Source organism: Nyctereutes procyonoides, unplaced genomic scaffold (genome assembly GCF_905146905.1).
Source record: "Nyctereutes procyonoides isolate TBG_1078 unplaced genomic scaffold, NYPRO_anot_genome, whole genome shotgun sequence".
Classification (NCBI taxonomy): Eukaryota; Metazoa; Chordata; class Mammalia; order Carnivora; family Canidae; genus Nyctereutes; species Nyctereutes procyonoides.
The window spans coordinates 62,107,608-62,127,087 of record NW_026575126.1 but is presented as its reverse complement, the minus strand read 5'-3'; the positions used below and the strand labels follow the sequence as shown (position 1 = coordinate 62,127,087).

The following is a 19,480-nucleotide window of genomic DNA, read 5'->3' as shown; positions in this document are numbered from 1 at the left end:
CTCACTCAGAAAGGACGAGCGCTGCAAAGCCCAGTATAAAGGATTTATTTCAACTCAACAAATAACACAAACCTTCCTTTAAATTCCATTTTACAGTCAATAAAAGTGTGTATCTCACTCCTTCCCATGCATGATCACTGTGTATTAATCTACAACTCTTATTTTAATTGTGAAAAAATAAAGTGTTTCCCCTCTTGTCATTGCTCTGGGAGCATCTGGTATAGCGTCAGTGAGAAAGGGCAGGTCTGCTCGCTCCTGGACTGGTTAATTGGTGAAAACCTACAACGCCAGGTCAAAGGAATCAATCACCCGAAGAAAATAAATACTGCATTACGAAACGTGGAAAGGACTCCTGATCCCTTTGTGAGACCCGTTCCAAATGGCCGTGGCCTCGGGGTGCAGCACAGAACAGCCGCCCAGATGCTCTCCGGGACACTGGTGGCCAGGCCACCACAGGATGTCCACACGGGGCGGCTGGACAGCGGCCACCCCCCCACACCAACCATGACGGGGTCAGGCCTATGGGCCTGCACCGGACGCCAGGTCGCCTCCCAAAGCAAACCAGACACAAAGGACAGGGAGAGGGTGGTAGCGCGGCAAGGCCTGTGCTTTATTGTGGGGCAGTCTGAAGATGCGCGTGCAGCCCAGCCAGCACGGCCGCAGCACGCCGCGCGGCCCCGAGCCGGCACGCAAATGCTGACGCGGCTACCACCACCTCACAAATGGGAGCCCCGAGTGTGAGGGCCCGGGGTCGGGGCGTCTTCATGCAGGCCAGGTGGACGGGGTCAGTCGAGCTCAATGGGGCTGCTGTCGTCCTGACTGTCCTCGCCCTCCTGCTCCGAGGCGCCCATGAGGCTGCTCAGAAGGTTCCCTGGAAGCAAACGCAGGTGCCATCAGGGGCATGGCAGCTGCACACTGTCAGCACCTCCCTGCCTGGGGAATCCCACCTTCCGTGGCACCGTGTTCCAGGGCTTTAATAGGTTGAGCAAACCCCCCAACCACAAGTCTCTGGGAACACTTGGCATGTCTGCAAGGACCTGACAGCTGGGGAGAGACCCCAAGTGCCCATCGGGGGACACAGCACAGCACCTGGGACAGCCCTGGGGAGGTCACTGTTGAGCGGACACAAGCATGTACGTCATACAGGTGCACACTCTTACAGGTGTCCAGAAAGAGGTCAGGATGCAAGTTTCAAAGGCCACACGCAGAAATGGTGACCACTGTTGCCCATAGGAGCTGCCACCATTGACACTTTGCTTATCTATTTTTATTCAAAGAACAAGGATTCAGTATAAATTCGGGAGGTCAGAAAGTCCCCTGAAACCAAACCATCATGAAAACAAATGGAAACGTGAACAATGTTCTCTGGATAGATCCAGGCGTATGAACTCAGGTCCAATGAACAAGCCACGAGCAGCCCGGGTGCTGGAAGGGGCGAGTCTGAAGTTCTGGTGGGAAATGAAGGAACATGAGGTGCCAGGACACCCTGTGGTGTGGAGCGAGGGCAGGACGGCAAGCTGAGACACGCAAGTACCACCTTGGCTTCGGATGCCCGCAGCCCCATCCAGGCCCGGGATGTAGCAGAAGTGTGGGGACACATGGTGGGGACCCCTTCACTAGACCAATCCTGACCCGCAGTTTACAAGAAGAAAGTCCAATTACCAACAACTTTCACAATGATCTCAGAGGACCTTTCCACAGAGTGCACTTTGGCCCAGAGAACACAAACACCCCGGCCCAACCCTGCAGGGCCCACGAGCGGGGAGCCACACGGGTTCAGGCAGTGGGGTGGGAGCAGTGTCACCGACCTTTGTGGGACGAGCCCCCCCACCTGAGCCTATCACCTGGGGCCACCTCAGGTCCGGCCAGAACACGGTGCAGTCAGTGTGGGGGGACGCGGACCCTTTACGTGGGATAGCCATCTATGTATCTGCAACGCCACTTCCAGGAGACTGAGGAAGGAAGCCACATGCTGCCTGGCCCTGCGAGACCTCTAAACGGCTGGACAGGTTTAGGTGCATACCGGTGAACTACAAACTCCATAAAATAGGATGTACCTGCTCAAAAGTAACACCACACTCAAGCTCAGAAAAGCCACTTTCACATGAGAGGACTACATCTGGTGGTGGAGGCCAGAAGTTTGCATGAGACCCAATGGAAGACCACACCATGTCGCCATCCAGGCAGACGAGGGGCAGAGGCCTGCCCTTGATGCACAGGGTCACAAACCTGTCCTCTAATGCCCACTGAGACTAAATCACGAAGACATGGACCATCTGAAGGGGCCTATGAACGAGGAAGGAGATGGGATCAGGCGTTGGAAATTCCCAACCAAGAAAAGCCCTGGCCCTGATGGCTTTACTGGTGAATTCTACTCCACATTTAATAACCAACACCAATCCTCTTCAAGCTTTGCAAGAGAACTGAGGAGGAGGGAGCACCTCCCAACTCATCCTATGGGGCCAGCATAACCCCAAAGATACTATGAGAAAACCACAGACCAGCATCCCCTGTGAACACGGATGCCAACACCTTCACCAGGCAACTGGAGAACAGGGCTCGGCAGCATGTGAAGGACGATGCACCACAACAAGGGGCTTCATCTGTGGAGTGCACAGAGGGCTCCCTGTGAACACCTGCCAGAGTGACGCACCACGTCAGCAGAACCAGGGGAAGCCCGCATGATCGTCTATCTCAGCTGATGCAGGAAGAGCACTTGACTACACCCAACGCTCCTATAAAAGCACTCAACAAACCAGGAACAGGAGGAACCGCCTCCACACAGTCACTGCTGTCTCTGAAAACCTTACGGCAAATGTAATCCTCAGTGGTGAGTAGGAACAAGGGGACGGTGCCTCCTCTCACCACCTCCAGCGCACCCACAGTACTGGAAACTGTGGCCAAAGCAATCAGGTATGAGAACGAAGGAAGAGGCATCTACAGTGGAAAGGAAGAAGTAAAATGATCTGTTTGCATATTAGATGGTCTCATATGCAGAAAACCCTAAAGACTCCATGAAAGAGCTGTTAGAATAAGTGAATTCAGCAATGCAGCAGGATACAAAGTCAGCACACAAAAATCAGCTGTGTTTCTCTATGTCAACAATGAACAATCTGAAAAGGAAATTATAAAGTCATAAATAAATGGAAGTACTTCCCGTGTCCACAGATTAGAGGACTGGACTTGCTGCTAAGACCAATGCCACCCAACGCCATCTACAGGGTCAATGCAGTCCCTGTCAAAATTCCAACAGTTTGTTTGCAAGAAAAGAAAAACTCATCCTTAAATTTATATGGAACTGCAATGGACTCAAACAGCTAAAATGATCTGGTAAAAAGAACAAAACTGGAGGGCTCGCATTTCCTGATTTCAAAACTTATTATAGAGTAGTAACAGCAGTGTGGCGTCCACAAACAGCCACAGGCCCACAGAACAGAAGACAGAGCCCAGATACAAGCCCACATGCATAGGAGTCAAACAGTGTCTGACAAGGTCATGAGACCACGCAGCGGGGAGAGGATGGTATCTTCAGCAAACAATGCCAGGACACTGGACCCCTACCTCACACCATGTACAAAACCCCTCTACTAAATGGATCAAAGACCTAAAGGTAAACCCTAAAACAATGCAACTCTTAAAAGACGACACTGGGCCAAAGCTTCCCAGCACCGAACCAGATGATGACTTTATGGATGGGACACTAAAGGCAAGAGCAATGGAGAAGAAACAGATAAACTGGACTTCGTGAAAACTTAAAATTCTATGCATCAGAAGACAATACCCACAGAGAGAAAAGGCAGGGGAGTGTGGAGGGGGTGAGCAGGCTGAGCACAGATTTTTAGGACAGAAACCATGCTGCAGGACTCTCTAGTGGTGGCCATGTGTCTAAACCTATAAACGTACAGCATCAAAAGTGACCCCCAACACAAACCATAAACTTCAGGTGCTGTGTCCATGTAGGGTTATCAATTTTAACAAAATTACTGCTCTGACCAGGGTGCCTGTAACTCCTGTGAGGGCATAACTTCCTCTTTATCTCACTATGAAGCTAAAATTGCTTTTACTTATTTAAAGACTTAGTTAAGAGAGAGAGCGAGAGAGCGCACGTGCACATATAAATGTGAGCAGGAGGCACAGAGAGAAGAATCCCAAGCAGGCTCCGTGTTGAGTGTGCAGCCCAATACAGGGTTCAATCTCATGACCTGAGCTGAAACCAAGAGTTGGACGCTTAAACCAAGGGTCAGACTGAGCCACCCAGGGCCCTGCTGAAACTGCTTTTAGAAAACAGTCTTTAAAACAAATGGCAATCCACAGAACGGGAAAAAATATTTCAGAATTTTATATACGATAAGGGATCGTCGACACCTAGTATAGAGAACTCACCAACCTGACTTAAAACATGACTTGAATGGACACACAGACACACAAATGGCCCATAAGCCCAAGAAATGACGTCACTAATCATCAGGGCGACGTGGGTCAGATCCACAGTGAGACCCCACCTCACACCCACCACGGAGTCCTAGACAAAGTGAGTGTGGGCGAGGACATGGAGAAACTGGAGCCCTGCACACAGCTGGGAAAGGCAGTCTGGCAGCATCTCAAAAATTAAACAGTTTCGATGCGACCCAGCAATCCCAGCACTGGATGCAGGGGCTCAGATATACACCCCCCGTGTTCACAGCAGCATTATAGAGTCCATCATGGAGAGATGGGTAACACGGTGGGATCCGTCCACACAATAGGTCACTGTTCAGCCTCAGAAAGGACACCTGCCACCACAGGGATGTACCCTAAGGACGTGAGGCCGAGTGACACAAGCCAGACGCAGGACACACGTGGGGACCCCATGCACACGAAGTCCCGGTGTCCTAAGACTCACAAAGAAAGTAGATGGCAGGGCTGGGGGAGAGGGCAGGGGTCAGTGTGTCACGGGGACAGAACATTCTGGAGCCGGTTAAGGAGAAGGCAGCCCAGCAGTGGGAATGTACTCGGTGCCCCTCAAGTGGACACTGAGAAATGGTTAAACAGCAAATTTTAAGACATGCGTATTTTACCAGAATAAAAAAGCAATCTGCCTTGATTCTGAGGTCAACGGAGAGGGAGCACTAGGGATGACAGAGCCTCTAGGCTGGGTTTGGCCGGCCCGAGATGTGGGGCCCCCAGAGAGCAGCATGAGCAAGCCCGGCAGTGCCAGGGGAGAGACCCAGTGCGGGCCGGGTGTCACACAGCCAGGCCCACTGTGTGCCCTCCCAGTGGGTGCCCCCTGCTCCCATCTTACCTAGCAAGCCCCCGTAGGACGACGTCTGCTTGGGTGGCACACCGAAGAACAGCTGCCCTATCCTGTCGAGGTACTGGAGGAGGCAGGGGCATGGGGTTACTGTGGGGCTGGAACATGCTGGATGCACAAGACCTCCCCCCACCCTCATCTCAGGTCCTGTCCTGTCCCTGAGGGCCACACAGGGACTGGGGATGTCTCCTCTCCAGCGGCTACCCAGCCCCACCCACCACTCACCTCATTGTACATTGGGTCCCGCCGGAGGGACGGCTGGTACTGCTCACACAACACTGTGAACACCGTCAGTTTGCCTCTGAAACAAGACAATGGGGCACACAACTCTTTCCAAGTGAAAATCACAGAACAAGAAAAGCGCCCGTACACACCCCCTGCACACGCAGGGAAGACTCACCCGTCTACAGCCAACAGCAGAAACCAGATGAAGTTGAGCAGGGGCTGCACGAATGGAGGGCCGTTCTCAATGGATGGGTGTTTCTGCGTGTACGTTGTGAAAACCACTGACGCACTGCTTTTGTTTTTTAAACAGAGAAACCTGGAAGTCATATCCTAGTAAGAGGGATGCTGAAGGAGGAAATGGCAGCACTTCTACAGAAGCTCACATGCTCGCTGGACACGGTGCCTCCAGGGGTGCAGAAAGCTGTCGGACAGCCCCCGGGCCGCCGCCTGCCCGCATGATCCCGCAGCTCTGGTGGCCTGAGGAGCTGCCGGACCAGGCTTGATGCTCAGATGAACTGCCCCTGGTGAGCAGGGCACCTCATGATTCCCACAATTTACAGGTGAAGAGATTAAACTGGGGAAGGTGACCATGTCCAAGGTCCAGAGCTATGACACTGCAGGGAGTTCTTGGGACTACAGCCTGTTTGCACCCATCAGGCCTGTCTGCATGAGCAGTCAGCCCAGGGACCCCTGGGAATGAGGCCGAGGGTGCCCCCAGACACTGTGCTGGGTGGGACGACATCCCCACAGTGGGATTTCACCGTGAGGAGGCCTCCACCTTGTGATAGTATAGGGAGGGACCTACGAGAAGGTGTTTGGTGGACTCCAGGGACTCTGCACCATATGCCACACGGCCAGGGGCAGGGAGCTCTGGGGTCTGAGAAATGTTTCCGTTTTACGGTAGCAGACACCAGCAACATGTCACTGTGTGGCGGACGTGGAAGCTCTGAGGTGCTGTCAAGTACAGCAAGCATTCTGTGACCCCAACCTCTTTAAACTCATAAGATGCTCCCTATCTCAATGCCTGGCCACCAAATCCAAATGTTTCTTCAGTTAGAGCACACTCGAGACGTCCTGAGCTCAGGCGGGTGGTATGGGCCCACTGGAGTGCTCGCTGCAAACCCTCCCTCCTGTGCTGAGGGTGCCAGCACCACCCTGGTCCTCAAGGAGGAGGAGGAAGCGAGGAGGCCTGAGGGGAGGAGGACAGGCTCGGGCTGCAGCAGGGGGTGGCGCTGGGGCATCACCACTCTCACAGGAAACCTTCAGACACACGAGATGTCTCAGAAGGTAGAAGCAGCCTCAGGGAAGCTGCAAAAGCATGCACACTCCTCATTCCAAGACACCCATCAAGTTTATCAAATACATGTGCCCTACAAAAAATAGTGGCCTGATATTAAAAAAACCAAAAACAGGGAAGAGGCAAAGTGAGAAAACAGAAGCTGGGCGGAACGCTCGTTCAGAACACTCACTTCCCTGCTGCCTGACTGAGGTCTCACCAGTCAGCCCAGGGGAGTTAAGGGGATAGCATGCAGTGTCCCTGACAGGTCTGCGCAGGCACAAGGGATGGAGCCCCGGGCAGCTGTGCCAGCCCAGATGTGACCGAGTAAACGTGGGTACCTACTGTAGCACCGCCTGGGCCACGAACATGTCCACCTCGCTGCGGAAGCCTCTGGAGGTCGAGTACTCCACCAGCATGTGGGCACAGCCTTCGCCATCCGCAGAGTGCAGGAAGTGGTACCGGGACTCACAATAGTTCTGCTCTACAAAGGGAAGGGGGGGCACCGACGAAGAGAGACATGTCAGCGTGCCGTCCCCTGCTCGCATTCACCTGCCTTCACTCTGCATACCTGGTCCACGCATGGGGCAAACACACACAGTGGGGGAGGGTGGGCTTCCAGCTGAACTGCTCCGCCCCGGTGCTCAGGGTCCCTGCGTCTGTGCTCATGTGAGCAGACCCACGAGGAATGGCCCACAGGGGACCCTCGGACTCACATGGCGGTAGTTCCATATGCTTCTGATGAAATGAGATGCAAGGCACACTGACCTCCACACGCAAATGCCCTGAATCTCGTGTGGCAGCTAGGACCAGGTCAGGCCACCTGTTCTCTCAAGAGCCTCACGGCCCCCGCCCTCCTGACACGCATGTGCTGAGCCCTTGGCCGGCCAGCCCTCCTGCCTCCTCCAAGGCACGTTCCACGTCCACAGATTCAATCACCATGTTCACGGTCCATCCCCCACAAAAGGCAGAGCTCCCCCTAGGCAGGGGAAGAAGACCTTCTGGATGAAAGTCCCTGTGAGGAGGGATAGGTCCTGCGTGCAGCAGGAACACGTCTCATCCCCACGGTGGCCCCAGAGGAGACCAGGGGGTCCCCCTCAACATGGGGTCACCTGGGAGCTAGTCAGAAATATGGAATCTCGGGCCCCAAACTGGAACCTGTGCCCCAACAGGTGACTCAGTGACATGCTCATCTCAGGGGCCTGTCACCCTGTTCCCTGTGGCTACACCTTTCAGCAAGGCATGAGACTTTAGTGCTAACAGCACAGCAGGGGACAGGCAAGGACGTGCTAGGGGGTGGCTCCTCCAATGCTCAACTGTTTGTAAGCGTTTGTTAAAAAAAAAAAACGACAAAAATCCCAATCTTCCCAATATCAGTAAATGACTCAGGCTGTAAACCTACTCTCCCCACTCATCACTTAAACATCTGCTACCCCGCACACTGCGGATTCAACACCCCACCCCTCCATTTCTGGCTGCCAGAGCTACACGGGCGTGCTCAGCAACCAACCATGCACAGAACACCCAGAGTGGCAGGTGGGCCAAGGCAGAGACCCAGACCACCTCCCCACACCCGGGCTTGTCTCCTGGAGCAGACTGGCCCACGCCCCTGTCCTGCTCCCAAGCCACCTGGTTCCCATGCATGTCCAAGGCTGAGGCCCCGTGCCTTAGCTGCCTGACACCTTCTACTGGGAACACCTGCTCCTGCCTGGGCACAGCTGCCCTCCAGACCTCGGCACCAGCTCTCAACGCCCAGCACGCTGCCTTTAGGACCTCAGAATAATTCTGATTCTGCATTTCTTTGTGTACCTGTGCTGTTTTGCCTCTCCTCACTCCCTTGGACCCCTCAAAATAACCTTTTGGTTTTAGAGTATCATAGAAGAAAAATTAGGCAAAACTACACCCACATTCTGTCTAAGCACACAGCTCCCTCCAAGAACTGGACTGGTACCCTTGCAGGAGCATCTTGGGCCAACTGTGGGCTCAGTTCCAGACCACCACAACAAAGCAAGTTCTGCAACAAAGTAAATCAAACTTTCTGGTTTCCCAGTACACATAAAAGCTATGCTGACACTAAAGTCTGATAAGTAAGTGTGCAAGAGCATGGTCTGAACACCAGGTGCTAAGAAATTGTAATCACCACCTGAGTTTTTGGGGTCTTCTCTATTTGCTGGTGGAGGGTCGTGCCTTGACGATGGTGGCTGCTGACCAATCAAGGTGGTTGTGCTGAAGGCTGTGGTGGTCATGGCAAGTTCTTTAAAATGATGTCTGCTGCACTGAAGGACTCTTCCTTTCACGAGGGATTTCTCTGTAGCATGTGATAACCTTGTACCAACAGGAGAACTTCTTTCAGACTGGGTGTCCTCTCAAACCCTGCTTCTGTTTTATCAGCTCAGTTTATGTGATTTGTCACAGCATCTTCACCAAGTGTGGATTCCATCTCAAGAAACCACTTCATCCATAAGACGCATATGCTTGTCCATTAAAGTGTGAGATGGTAGTTCAGTCCCACCTTCACGCTCTTCTGATTCTAGTTCTCTGGCCATTTCCATCACATCTGCAGTGACTTCCTCCACAAAGTCTTGAACCCCTTGAAGTCATGCATGAGGGCTGGAGTCAACTTTTAACAAACTCCAGTCACTACAGATATTTTGACCTCTTCCTATGAATCAAGGGTGTTGGTGTTCTTAGGGGCATTTACAATGATGAATCCTTTCTGAAAGTTTTCAATGGGCCTTTCACAGAACCATCAGAGGACTCCCTGTCTGTGGCAGCAATAGCCTTGTGAAATGTATTTGTTAAATAATAACACTTGAAAGTTGAAACGACTTCTTGATCCATGGGCTGCAGAATGGATATTGTGTCAGGCATGAAAACATTTATCTTGCTGCCCATCTCCATGAGAGCTCTTGTTTGACCAGGTGCAGTGTCAGTAAGTAGTAACATCTTGATAAGAAGCTTTTTTCCTCAGCAGGTCTCAAGAGCAGGCTTAAAATGTTTAGTAAACCATGGTGTAAGTAAATACACTGTCATCCAGGCTTTGTTGTTGGATTTACAGAGGACAGGGAGAGTAGATTTAGCATAATGCTTAAGGGCCCTAAGATTTTCAGAATGCTAAATGAGCATTGCTTTCAACTTAAAGTTACCAGCTGTATTAGCCCCTGACAAGAGTCAGCTTGTCCACTGAAAACAAGCACTGACTTCTCTCTAGGTACAAAAGTCCTGAAAGTCCTAGACAGCATCTTCTAATATCAGACTGTTTCATCTACGCTGAAATCTGCTGTTGAGTGCAGCCACCTTCAGTAATGATCTCAGCTAGATCTTCTGGGTCACTTGCTTATCATGCACCTAGAGGGTTACAGAGAAGGCTTCCTTCCTGAAACCTCATGAACCAGCCTCTGCTGCTTCTCCCTCTTTCTGCAGCCTCCTCACCTACCTTAGCCTTCGTTCACTACTTGGCTGTTTGATGCAGAGGCCTGGCTTTCAGGCTACCACAGCTTTGGACAAGCCATCCTCATTGAGCTTAACCATCTGTAGCTTGTTATTTAAAATGAGAGACATGTGACTCTTCTTTTCACTGGAACATGAAGAGGCCACTGTAGGGTCATGAACCAGCCCAATTTCAATACTGCTGGCTCTCAGGGAACAGGGAGACTCAAAGAAAGGGGGAGTCATGGGACCGGCTGGTCGGTACAGCAGTCAGCACACAAACATTTACTGATGAAATTCACCCTCTTCTAGGAACACGGTTCCTGGCACCCCAAAACGTACAATATCAAGGATCCCAATCACAGATCATTGTAATAAATTATAATGAAAAAGCCTACATGATCACTAGAATTACTGACTGTGCCAGAGACACCAAGTGAGCAAGTGCTGTTGGAAACATGGGTGACAATAAACTTGCTCAAGGCAGGGTAGCCACAAACCCTCCGTTTGTAAAAGATGCGGTATATATGAAGTGCAGCAGAATGAAGTATGCCTGAATGATGGAATACCACACAGCAAACGTGCCATGTGGATGCAAGCTGTGGATAGCAAACCAACACGGCAGCAGGTGGCTCTGCCTCATCGGACGCACCTGCCTGGAGCTCCCACTCCACCACCCCAGAGGGAAGCCTGGTTGTGGGCCTGTCCCTGGGCGCCACAACAATGTGGACACGAGCCATGGACATTCTGGGGGAGGACAGGACATGGAGTCTGTGCTTCTCACTCGGGATTTGTGCCTCAAGCACTATGTGTAATTGCTATATTTTGAATTTTAAAATCGTACTATTAGACATACATGCCCTGTAGCTGGCTCTTAACCAGTGAAGCCTCTGAAGGACTGCTGAAGCGTAAGTTTTGCTTCTCAGCTAGGGACACAGGGTCATGTTCCACTTTCTGCCTGGCATCTCCCCACACACTCCAAAAATATAGACTGGGCCAAAGGAGTGCTAAATAAATGCTCGCTGGCAACACAGGTTTGCCATAGGCGCTCCTGACTGCAGATCCGGCTGCCCGGGAAGATGAGGCAAGAGTCTAGGGCAGGGGCCTTTGGGGCTCCCCACCTGCCCCCCGCCAGGCTGGCCAGCACAGATGGCTTCCTGCCGAGAGGTTTCCTGGCAACGGCAGTGAGAGCTTGACACCCCAGCATCCTTAGGGTGGGACAGACAGAAAGTACACAGGCACCACGCTAGCTGTGAAGGCTGGGGTGGCCCAGGTATGGAGGAATGTGCGCCAGCAGGGGAGGGAGCCCACACTCGCCTTGGCCCGGAGGTGCCAGCTGCTCTCTTAGGCCCCACGTCCTCCTTGAGTAGGAGTGTGGAAGGAATTCTGCCCTCCAAGAAACTTCCTCAACAGTCTGGCCTGTGAATTCATTTCATCTTACAGGGTGAGGGTAGGGGTGGCATGTCAGTGTGGAGGGGGATGGAGGAGCCTCCTGCCTCGTGGGTCACGGGGGGGGGGGCGCACACGGCGGAGTGAGCGCCATGGCCCACAGGGGAGATGGGAGGAGGCCACATATGCTCACACAGCGGGCTTCCCAGCTGGGTTCGTGGCAAGCGCCCACCACACGTGTGCGTGCCACTGCACAAGAAGCAAAGCAGGAAGGTGTCCTGGGCCCATGGGCTATGGAGGAGACTGACCACCTCCTATGATCTGACCACCATGCCACTTGCTGGAAAGAGGCTGTTTCCAGGAGGAGCTTGCTGTCACAGAAGTTACTGGCAGAAGGTCACCTTCAAGCAAAGGAGGCGGCCCCTCTGCTCCCACCAAGGTACCTGCCAAACATCACCTCCCCTTCGCCTGCCCCCAACCCAGTGGGCAGCCGCTAACACCAGAGCACACAGGTGGACCCCCGGGACGGCTGACACAGTGTGAATGAGCTGCCTGCACAGTGCTCTTAGAATCTTCTGAACAAATGCTGTTCCAGGGCACCCAACCAAATGCCTTTTCCTGTGCCTGAGCAGCAGACTCAGAGCTCCAGGTGTGAAGCGCACCCAGAAACTGCCAGGAAACCCTTCGTAGACTGAATAGTCCCCACAAATACTTCCTCAGAAGCTGAAATAGATGTGAAGAAGAAAATACAGAGCACAGTGCCCTCAGAGCCCTCAGAGAACCAGTCCGGGGAGGATGTCCCAGAAAGGAAACTGGTTGGGGGACAGGGATGGCCAAGGCCGCCCCACGGAAAGCAGAATCTTCCCTCATTACTTGTGGCCCATGAGTTCAACACAAAAGCCAAAGGGGAGCATAAATAGGGATAGCTGTTCCTGGGACCACCAGCGCCCACCACCAAGAGATGCTCTGTGCATGGGGGTACTGGGCCTACCTTTCCACAGGGTGAGGGCCAGCAGTTGGTGGAGCCGAGGGTGACCCAGTTTCCCAGATCCTCCACTGGACCACTTCAGGGCTCGAGACACAAAAGCCACCCGCTCTGGAGAATTTGGGTCCATCAAACTGAACAATTTAGCCAGATTTTCTAAAACAACACAAACACAGATTCTTACCCAAAGAAACAGTACTTCTCAGCTCTCTGTATGCTGCATCTTACAAAAATTCACTAAAATAAAAGTTACTTCACTTCAAAACCTGGGAATTGGCATGCTGTGGTGTCCTCGTGCATGTACCCCTCCTGCCCGCCAGGTCCCAGGGACCCTCAACCGACCTCTCAGCTGCAGAGCCAACAGCCACACACTCCTTTGTCAAGGAGCTGAGTGGGGGTGTGGGCTATAGCAGGGAGCTGGCCTACAGAGGAGGAAGGTCTGGGCAGGTAGGGAGGTAACATGCCGGAGTACAGAGGCCAGGAGCAAGTCCCTCCTCCATCCTTCCAGCCAGGCAGCTCCTAAGAAGGACTTCCGCATTGGACATTTACCACACGGGGCAAGCTGGGCAGCCAGGTCTCTGGGACACAACCGGAGCGTGTGTTTAGGGGTATCACTACTCCATGTGTGAAGGTACCTCATGCATAGTAAGAAAGCCTCACCCAACAGCTCATCGGCCACCTCGACTTCAGCCTTCTCCAGTGACTCTAAGACCAGCATGGACAAGTCCGCAGCACTGTTTTGCTACAAAACATGGAAGTGAGTTAGGATCACAAAAACAGAGCTCTGGCTGGTTCTCAGAAGACACGGCAAAGCTGGGTGGCCGCTCCCGTCTCCAGCTAGAAACGCATGGTGGTGCAAAGCTAAGGAGACTCCTTTGAGCCCAGAGCTCACGTGGCAGTGCGTCCTGAAGGATGGAGACCCCAGCTGACATGCAGTGCACCCTCAGGTAGCACCCCACGACAATGAGGACAGTCGCCCAGCCGTGGACCGCACCAAGAACAGTCCACGGTTCTCCACCACGCCTCTCCATGGATAGTCCTCTTCCAACCCGCAGGCCCCAAACAGAGAAAGGGACAAGCCCGCTGCGTACTTGGCCGTGGCTGAAGAACAGCAGCGCCCCTGAGCACATGAGCTCCCGTGCCTCTGTGTGCTTGCTCTGTGACATGTATCTGTAAGAGAGAGAAAAGGAGCAGAGCCCCAGTTAGGTCCAGTGAGGCAGATGCTTCAGTGCAGACATCCTCCAACACACTCTCTTCATTACATTCACCCGACCCAATGGCTATAGTTTGGAGATTAAATGCTCAAGCTAAAATGAGTAAACATGAAAGCTTTACAAAGCAAACAATCCCGTACACACACTTGAAGGGATACAGGCCTCCTTCCAAAGATGGAGTGGAGCTCTGTTCTGTTTCCTGAGGCCCACCACCTCACCCAGTGGTCAGTATCCTGCCTACTCTGAGTCTGTCCAGGCTCCACGTTGGGGTGCCCTTGGGCCCCTGCTGTCAGCAACTTGGGCCTCTGGGGACCAGCAGACCCATGTCCCACATCTGACAGCAGCGCTGGCAGGGATGCTGTCCGTGCCCAAACGTGCCTGGAGCAGCTCAAGGGTTTCAGCAGAATGACCCAGAGAAAGCCTGGGTGACTTCCACCTTCCAGCATAGGCCGTGCCTGGGTGGAAGGAGGGGCATAAGGGATGGAGTGGCACACTGGGGCCCATCAAAGAACCAGGGGTCAAAGCAGCGCTCAGAGGCTGGGACAGTGGGAGCTCCTGGATGGAGACTCAGGGGGGATGGACACACAGCACTCACTGTGATGACTGCACCAACAGTCTCTGCGTTCCGGCTCCTGCCCCCGCACCACTAATGGAGGGCCCTTCCATCCTTTCCTACCCTTTCCCACTCTGAACACATTTCTCAGTTTCCTGAGCTGCAGACACAGAAGCACAGAGCAGCCAGAGCCTGACAAGTAACTAAACACAAACAACGGGATGATGATCTGCCTGCAACACACCAGCTGGGCCTGAGAGAAAGTCAGCAGGAAGCGGCTCCCCAAAGCTGACACTGGATTCACTGGCTGGAAGTTTAACTTCATGATCATCAGAAAAAAAATAGAACCAAACAGTCTGTGCCTCCTGGTCAAGACACAAAAACTAAAGAATAATACTATAGCAGCATCACTGAGGTGCTACCAAGACAGGCAAACACTGAACACGCACACCTGGGAGCGTGCCTGCAGCTCCCCCGGAGCAACAGGTCAGGTGGGAATATGAGTAGCCTAGCCGTTCAATTAACTACAGGAACAGGCTTTTCCTCAAAAAGGTTCCACAACCAGACACCCCCCCCCATCACATGCAGGGAAACCCCACAACCCAGGAAAGAAAACCTCCGCCAGCTGGCAGGGTACACGCAGGGCCTGCAGTTTCTGCAGCAGCACTGTTGCGAGCTGCGTCTCTCTCTCTTTCGCACGCTCACACAACCTACTCCCACACCAACCCAACTCATCCCAGTCTCATCCTGCTGGGAGCCATCCAGCACACGACCTGGGGCCAGCACTGCCACTGGCTATTCTGGAAAGACAAGTATTCAGAGGCACACCCCCTCATGCTGCCATCTGCGTGGACACATACACACTTATCCTAAGTGACCATCTTGCCAGGGAGCTGCTTACTTAAGACGTGACCAAACCCCAGGCTCATCTGACACAGAGCAAGAGACCACCTCTCAGAACACCTGATGAAAGCAATTGCTAAGAAGCAGGTGACAGCAAATCCCTGGGATAACAGGGCCTGCTTTCAAGCACCCGACGTAACTCCCTTCCTGGGGCTAGGGGCCCAAGGGGGATGAGATGATGTGCCATTTCCAGCACCTGTCCCCTCCAGGTGAAATCACCTGTTGCGGTTTGAGGAAAGTCAGGAAAAAAAAAAAAACCCACAAAAAAAAAATAGTGAAAGGCAACCCTGAAAAATGAACGTGCTTCTTTCTGCAGAATTCAGGGTATGGGAAGGGATTTAGTGTCTGGGTCCAAGGCCTGGGAGGGGGGCTGAGAGCAGGAGGAGCAAGAGCCCTCCAGCCAGGGCCCACGCACACAGCTCTGATGTCTGCACCCACACATGTAGCGTCGGCACACCTGGTGGGTGTGTGCTGCTGCCATCTCCCACCTAACAACTGACTGCGGAGGGGGTCAAAGAGAGAGGGCTGAGCAGACTCCCCATGAGGCTCCATCCCAGGACCCTAGAATCACGACCTGAACCGAAGGCAGATGCTTAAGCCATGGAACCACTCATGTGCCCACTTAAGTTTTTCTTTTAAAAATTTTCATTTGATTTAAGAGACAAAATCACACAAGCCTCAGAAAGGCCCTGAGGGGAGGCAAGCTGCTGCAGAGGCATCCCCAGGGGGTGATGGTGGTGGCATGGGCCAAGAGGCCCTCTGGCCATCCCACAAAACAGCCATGGAAGCCAGAAGGGGGATGGAGGATGACAGAGCACCAGTAACCCAACAGGCCTAGAAAACGGACTCCCTTCTCATCTTGGCGGAGGGAGGTCTGAAGACACCGGGCGGCCACCCACTGGCATCAGTACCATCGATGGGCCAGAGCCTCCAGCTAACCGCTGGGACTCAACTGCTACCCACACCTGAGGCCCGCACACCGACCAAGTCCAACCCACTGGACTACCCCATTCCACGTCCCCTTCTCCTTCAATGGCTGTGAAACACGACAATAAAATCAGGGCAATTTGGAGGCGCCTGCGGGGGGGGGGGTTCGTTCGGTGAAACATCAGCCTTCAGCTCAGGTCATGATCCTGGGGTCCTGGGATCAAGCCCCGTGTTGAGCTCCCTGCTCAGTGGGGAGCCTGCTTCTCTCTGTCTCCACCGGCTCTTCTCCCTGCTTGCGCTCTATCAATAAATAAAACCTTTTTTTTGTGTGATCTTAAAAAAAAAAACCAGCAATGCGGTGAACATAGCCAACAGGTGAACGGGTCACAAACTGTGGTCCATCCACACTACAGAACACCACTTGGCAACAGAAATGAGTTAATGCTTCACACGTGGGTAAATCTCCAAATAATCACTCTGGGTTTTCAAAACATACAAAAAAGAGGATATGATTCCACTTACATTATATTCTAGAAAATGCAAATTAACTTATGGGGCCACAGACAGCAGTGGCTGCATGGGGCCAAGGGGTATCAGAGAGATTCTGAGAGAGAGAACAGAACCTTTGTGGTGATGGATGTTCTCCATTAACTTGATTGGCTGCGGTTTCATGAGAGCATACGCACCAAAACTCATCAAACTGCACGTTTCCTGTTAACACTTCGATATAAACATATAAAACCAAGAACCTGGGGTGACCCAGTAAATCAGACTTGTTCAGAGCCGCACACCCAGGAGGGTCTCAGTGAGGCTGGAGTCCCAGGTCTATGGGGATGGTACCCTGGGAGTCAAGGACAACTGGAGGCTAGTTCAGATGGGCCTTATGGATGGCCATGAATGCGACCATTAACTTCATGCCCGTGTGGCCAATGGCAAATGATTTACGTTCCCAACTCCCAAGAGGTGTAGGTGTACCCCAGATACACCACAGGGGAGGCCAAGGCTGGTCACAGGTCACAGAGGACAGGTGAATTCCAAGCCACATCAAGGCCGGGCTGGCGGAGAGCCTGCTTTCCGTCACCACCCCCAAACACACTTTGGCCAGAGAGCTGATCCCCACACAGCACAACTGTCTCTGAACAAGAAACACTGTTTATTTTTGGGAAGATCCAGTTTTGCTGGATCCAGTTTTGCTGATTAATCACCGGGGTGAACATCTACACAGCAATCCCAAGAACAGCAAGCTCCTGGGCCAATCTGGAGCACTGGGAAAGCTCCCCCTCAGATGCACGCACCTCGGGCTGGTGAAGATGCCAGACCAGGGAGGCCTGTGGCCAGCTTTGTTCACTCCTACCCCGTCCTCCGAGCCCTGGAGCTCGAGCATGCCCCGGACAGAACCGCAGAGTCCCAGAGCCTCCCATCCAACTTGTCGCTGATGCATAACAGGAAAGTCTAGGCCTGAAAGATGAACAGGCCCAGCCCGGCGGCCCATCAGTACCCTACCACTACGGCTTGGAGAGAAAAGGCCAGCTAACTGACTGAACCCCTGCACCTGTGGTTGGGGCCCACCACACCGACCCCCCGGGGCCGAGAGGGATCAGACTGTCCCACACACATCGCGACTCAGGTCACAGCAGCAGCACGTCCCAACCTAGCCACAGCTACCGTGCAGCCCACACGAGGGTCACCACGGGCCATACACCTGCCGACGCGTCAGGGCCGCACGGAGAAACGCCCTTTATTTCAGCACGCGTGGTGCTAGTCCTCCTGCACCTGCAAGGAGTCCCGCGCCCCCTGCGCCCCAGGAGACCCCGTGCCCCAGCCCCAAGACTCACCCCACCCCCAGAACCCCTGGCGCCCCCAGCCCCCGGGGCTCGCCGCGCCCCAGCCCCCAGTACTCGCTGCGCCTCCAAAGCATCCTGCACCCCCAACCCCGGGCACTCGCTGCGCCCCGAGGCCCCCGCTGCGCCCCCAGAGCCCCCCGTACCCCTGCCCCCGGGGCGGGCCGCGCGCCCGGAGCCCCCCGCACCCCCTGCCCTCGGGGCTGGCCGCGCCCCCGGAGCCCTTGGCCGCGTGGGTGTGGGCGGCGCTCACAGGCGCGGCTGCTCCACCGCGGGGCAGGAGCACGTTTCACCCGCACGAGCGAGGTGCTCAGGGCCGTAGAGCCCGGGGCTCGGTCCGGGCGAGGCCGCGGATGGGCACCACCGGGCCGGGGGCCGGGCAGGGGAGGCCGGGGAAGGGACGCCGGGGCCAGGGTGGGGCCCCGGGTTGGGGGCCAGGGTGGGGGCCCGCCCGGCGTCCCGGGTCCTCCGCCTCCCGGCCGCCCGCCTGCTCCCACCGCCGCGGCGACAGACAGCGGCGCGGGCCAATGGAGGCCCGGGGCGGCGCGGGGCGGCCAATGGGAGGCGGCCGGGGGCGGGGCGCCGGGCTCGGCGGAAAGCCCTGGAAGGCGGCGGCCGCGGCGCCGCGGCTACCTGAAGAAGAGGGTCCGGTACATTTGGTGCGCCTCGTAGTAGTCGCCCTTCTCGACGCTGGCGCGCAGCTTGCCCTCCACGCGCTGGACACCGCCTCGGTTCCGGGCGCCGTTCCGAGCGCTCTCCTGCTCGGCCATCGCCGCCGCCGCCATCGGGCCGGCGCTCCGCGCAGGGCTGACGCTGTCGCAGGCGCGGTCGGCAGCGCCTCTCGGCTTCCGTCCCGGCGGCCGCCCGACGCCCTCTACGGTGGCCCGCGAGGAGCTGCGCGCAGCTGCAGGCGGGCGCGCCGGCGGGCGGCCACGTGACCCGGGCGGGGGCGCGGAGCCTGCCGGGGGCCGCCACGTGACCGCGGGGCGGGGCCGAGCGCGCGCACGTGACCGCGGCTGGGCGAGCTGGCGCCACAATGGCGGCGGCACGTCACGGCGGGGCGTCGTGTCCTGCCTGCCCGCCGCGGGTGTACCCAGCGCGAGGGACCCGCGGCCTCAGGCCGGCCGGGTTGGGGCCGTTGGGACGCCAAGATTCTGAGATGAAAGTCATGTTTCCGTGCCTTGTGCCGCCGGCCGCACAGGGGAGGTGAGGGGGACTAAAGCCGCGTCCTGTTTGGGAACCAGAGAGGGGTCGGAGTCCAGGTGACAGGTCACTGTTCGGGATCGAGCAGGTCCCCGGCTCCCCTGGACACAGAACCGCCTGTTGGCGCGGAGCTGGAGGGCGGGGGGACGAGGACGGGGACAGGGACGCGCGCAGAGGACAAGGATGGGAGGGAGCACAGCCCGTCGGCCCCTGTGAAGGCTCCCTGGATTGCAGGGGCAGCCAGC

General features: G+C 55.0%; 1 protein-coding gene across 4 annotated transcripts; it reads right to left on the bottom strand.

Moving 5' to 3' along the window:
* Positions 1-589: 589 nt before the first annotated feature.
* On the bottom strand, positions 590-18,917 carry GET4 (guided entry of tail-anchored proteins factor 4). 4 transcript variants are annotated; one of them, XM_055339786.1, is made up of 10 exons: positions 18,286-18,515; positions 17,487-17,649; positions 13,686-13,764; positions 13,255-13,336; positions 12,601-12,750; positions 7,137-7,275; positions 5,691-5,831; positions 5,516-5,591; positions 5,282-5,354; positions 590-871 (listed from the first exon to the last, which is right to left on the bottom strand). In XM_055339786.1, the coding sequence occupies exons 2-10, from the start codon at positions 17,630-17,632 to the stop codon at positions 786-788; spliced, it is 972 nt and encodes a 323-aa protein (XP_055195761.1). In that variant the 5' UTR covers positions 17,633-17,649; positions 18,286-18,515; the 3' UTR covers positions 590-785. The 4 variants fall into 4 exon arrangements, with proteins under 4 accessions (XP_055195761.1, XP_055195760.1, XP_055195762.1 ...); XM_055339785.1 differs by lacking the exons at positions 17,487-17,649; positions 18,286-18,515 and adding an exon at positions 18,666-18,917; XM_055339787.1 differs by lacking the exon at positions 17,487-17,649 and having other exon boundaries at positions 18,286-18,512.
* Positions 18,918-19,480: the final 563 nt, after the last annotated feature.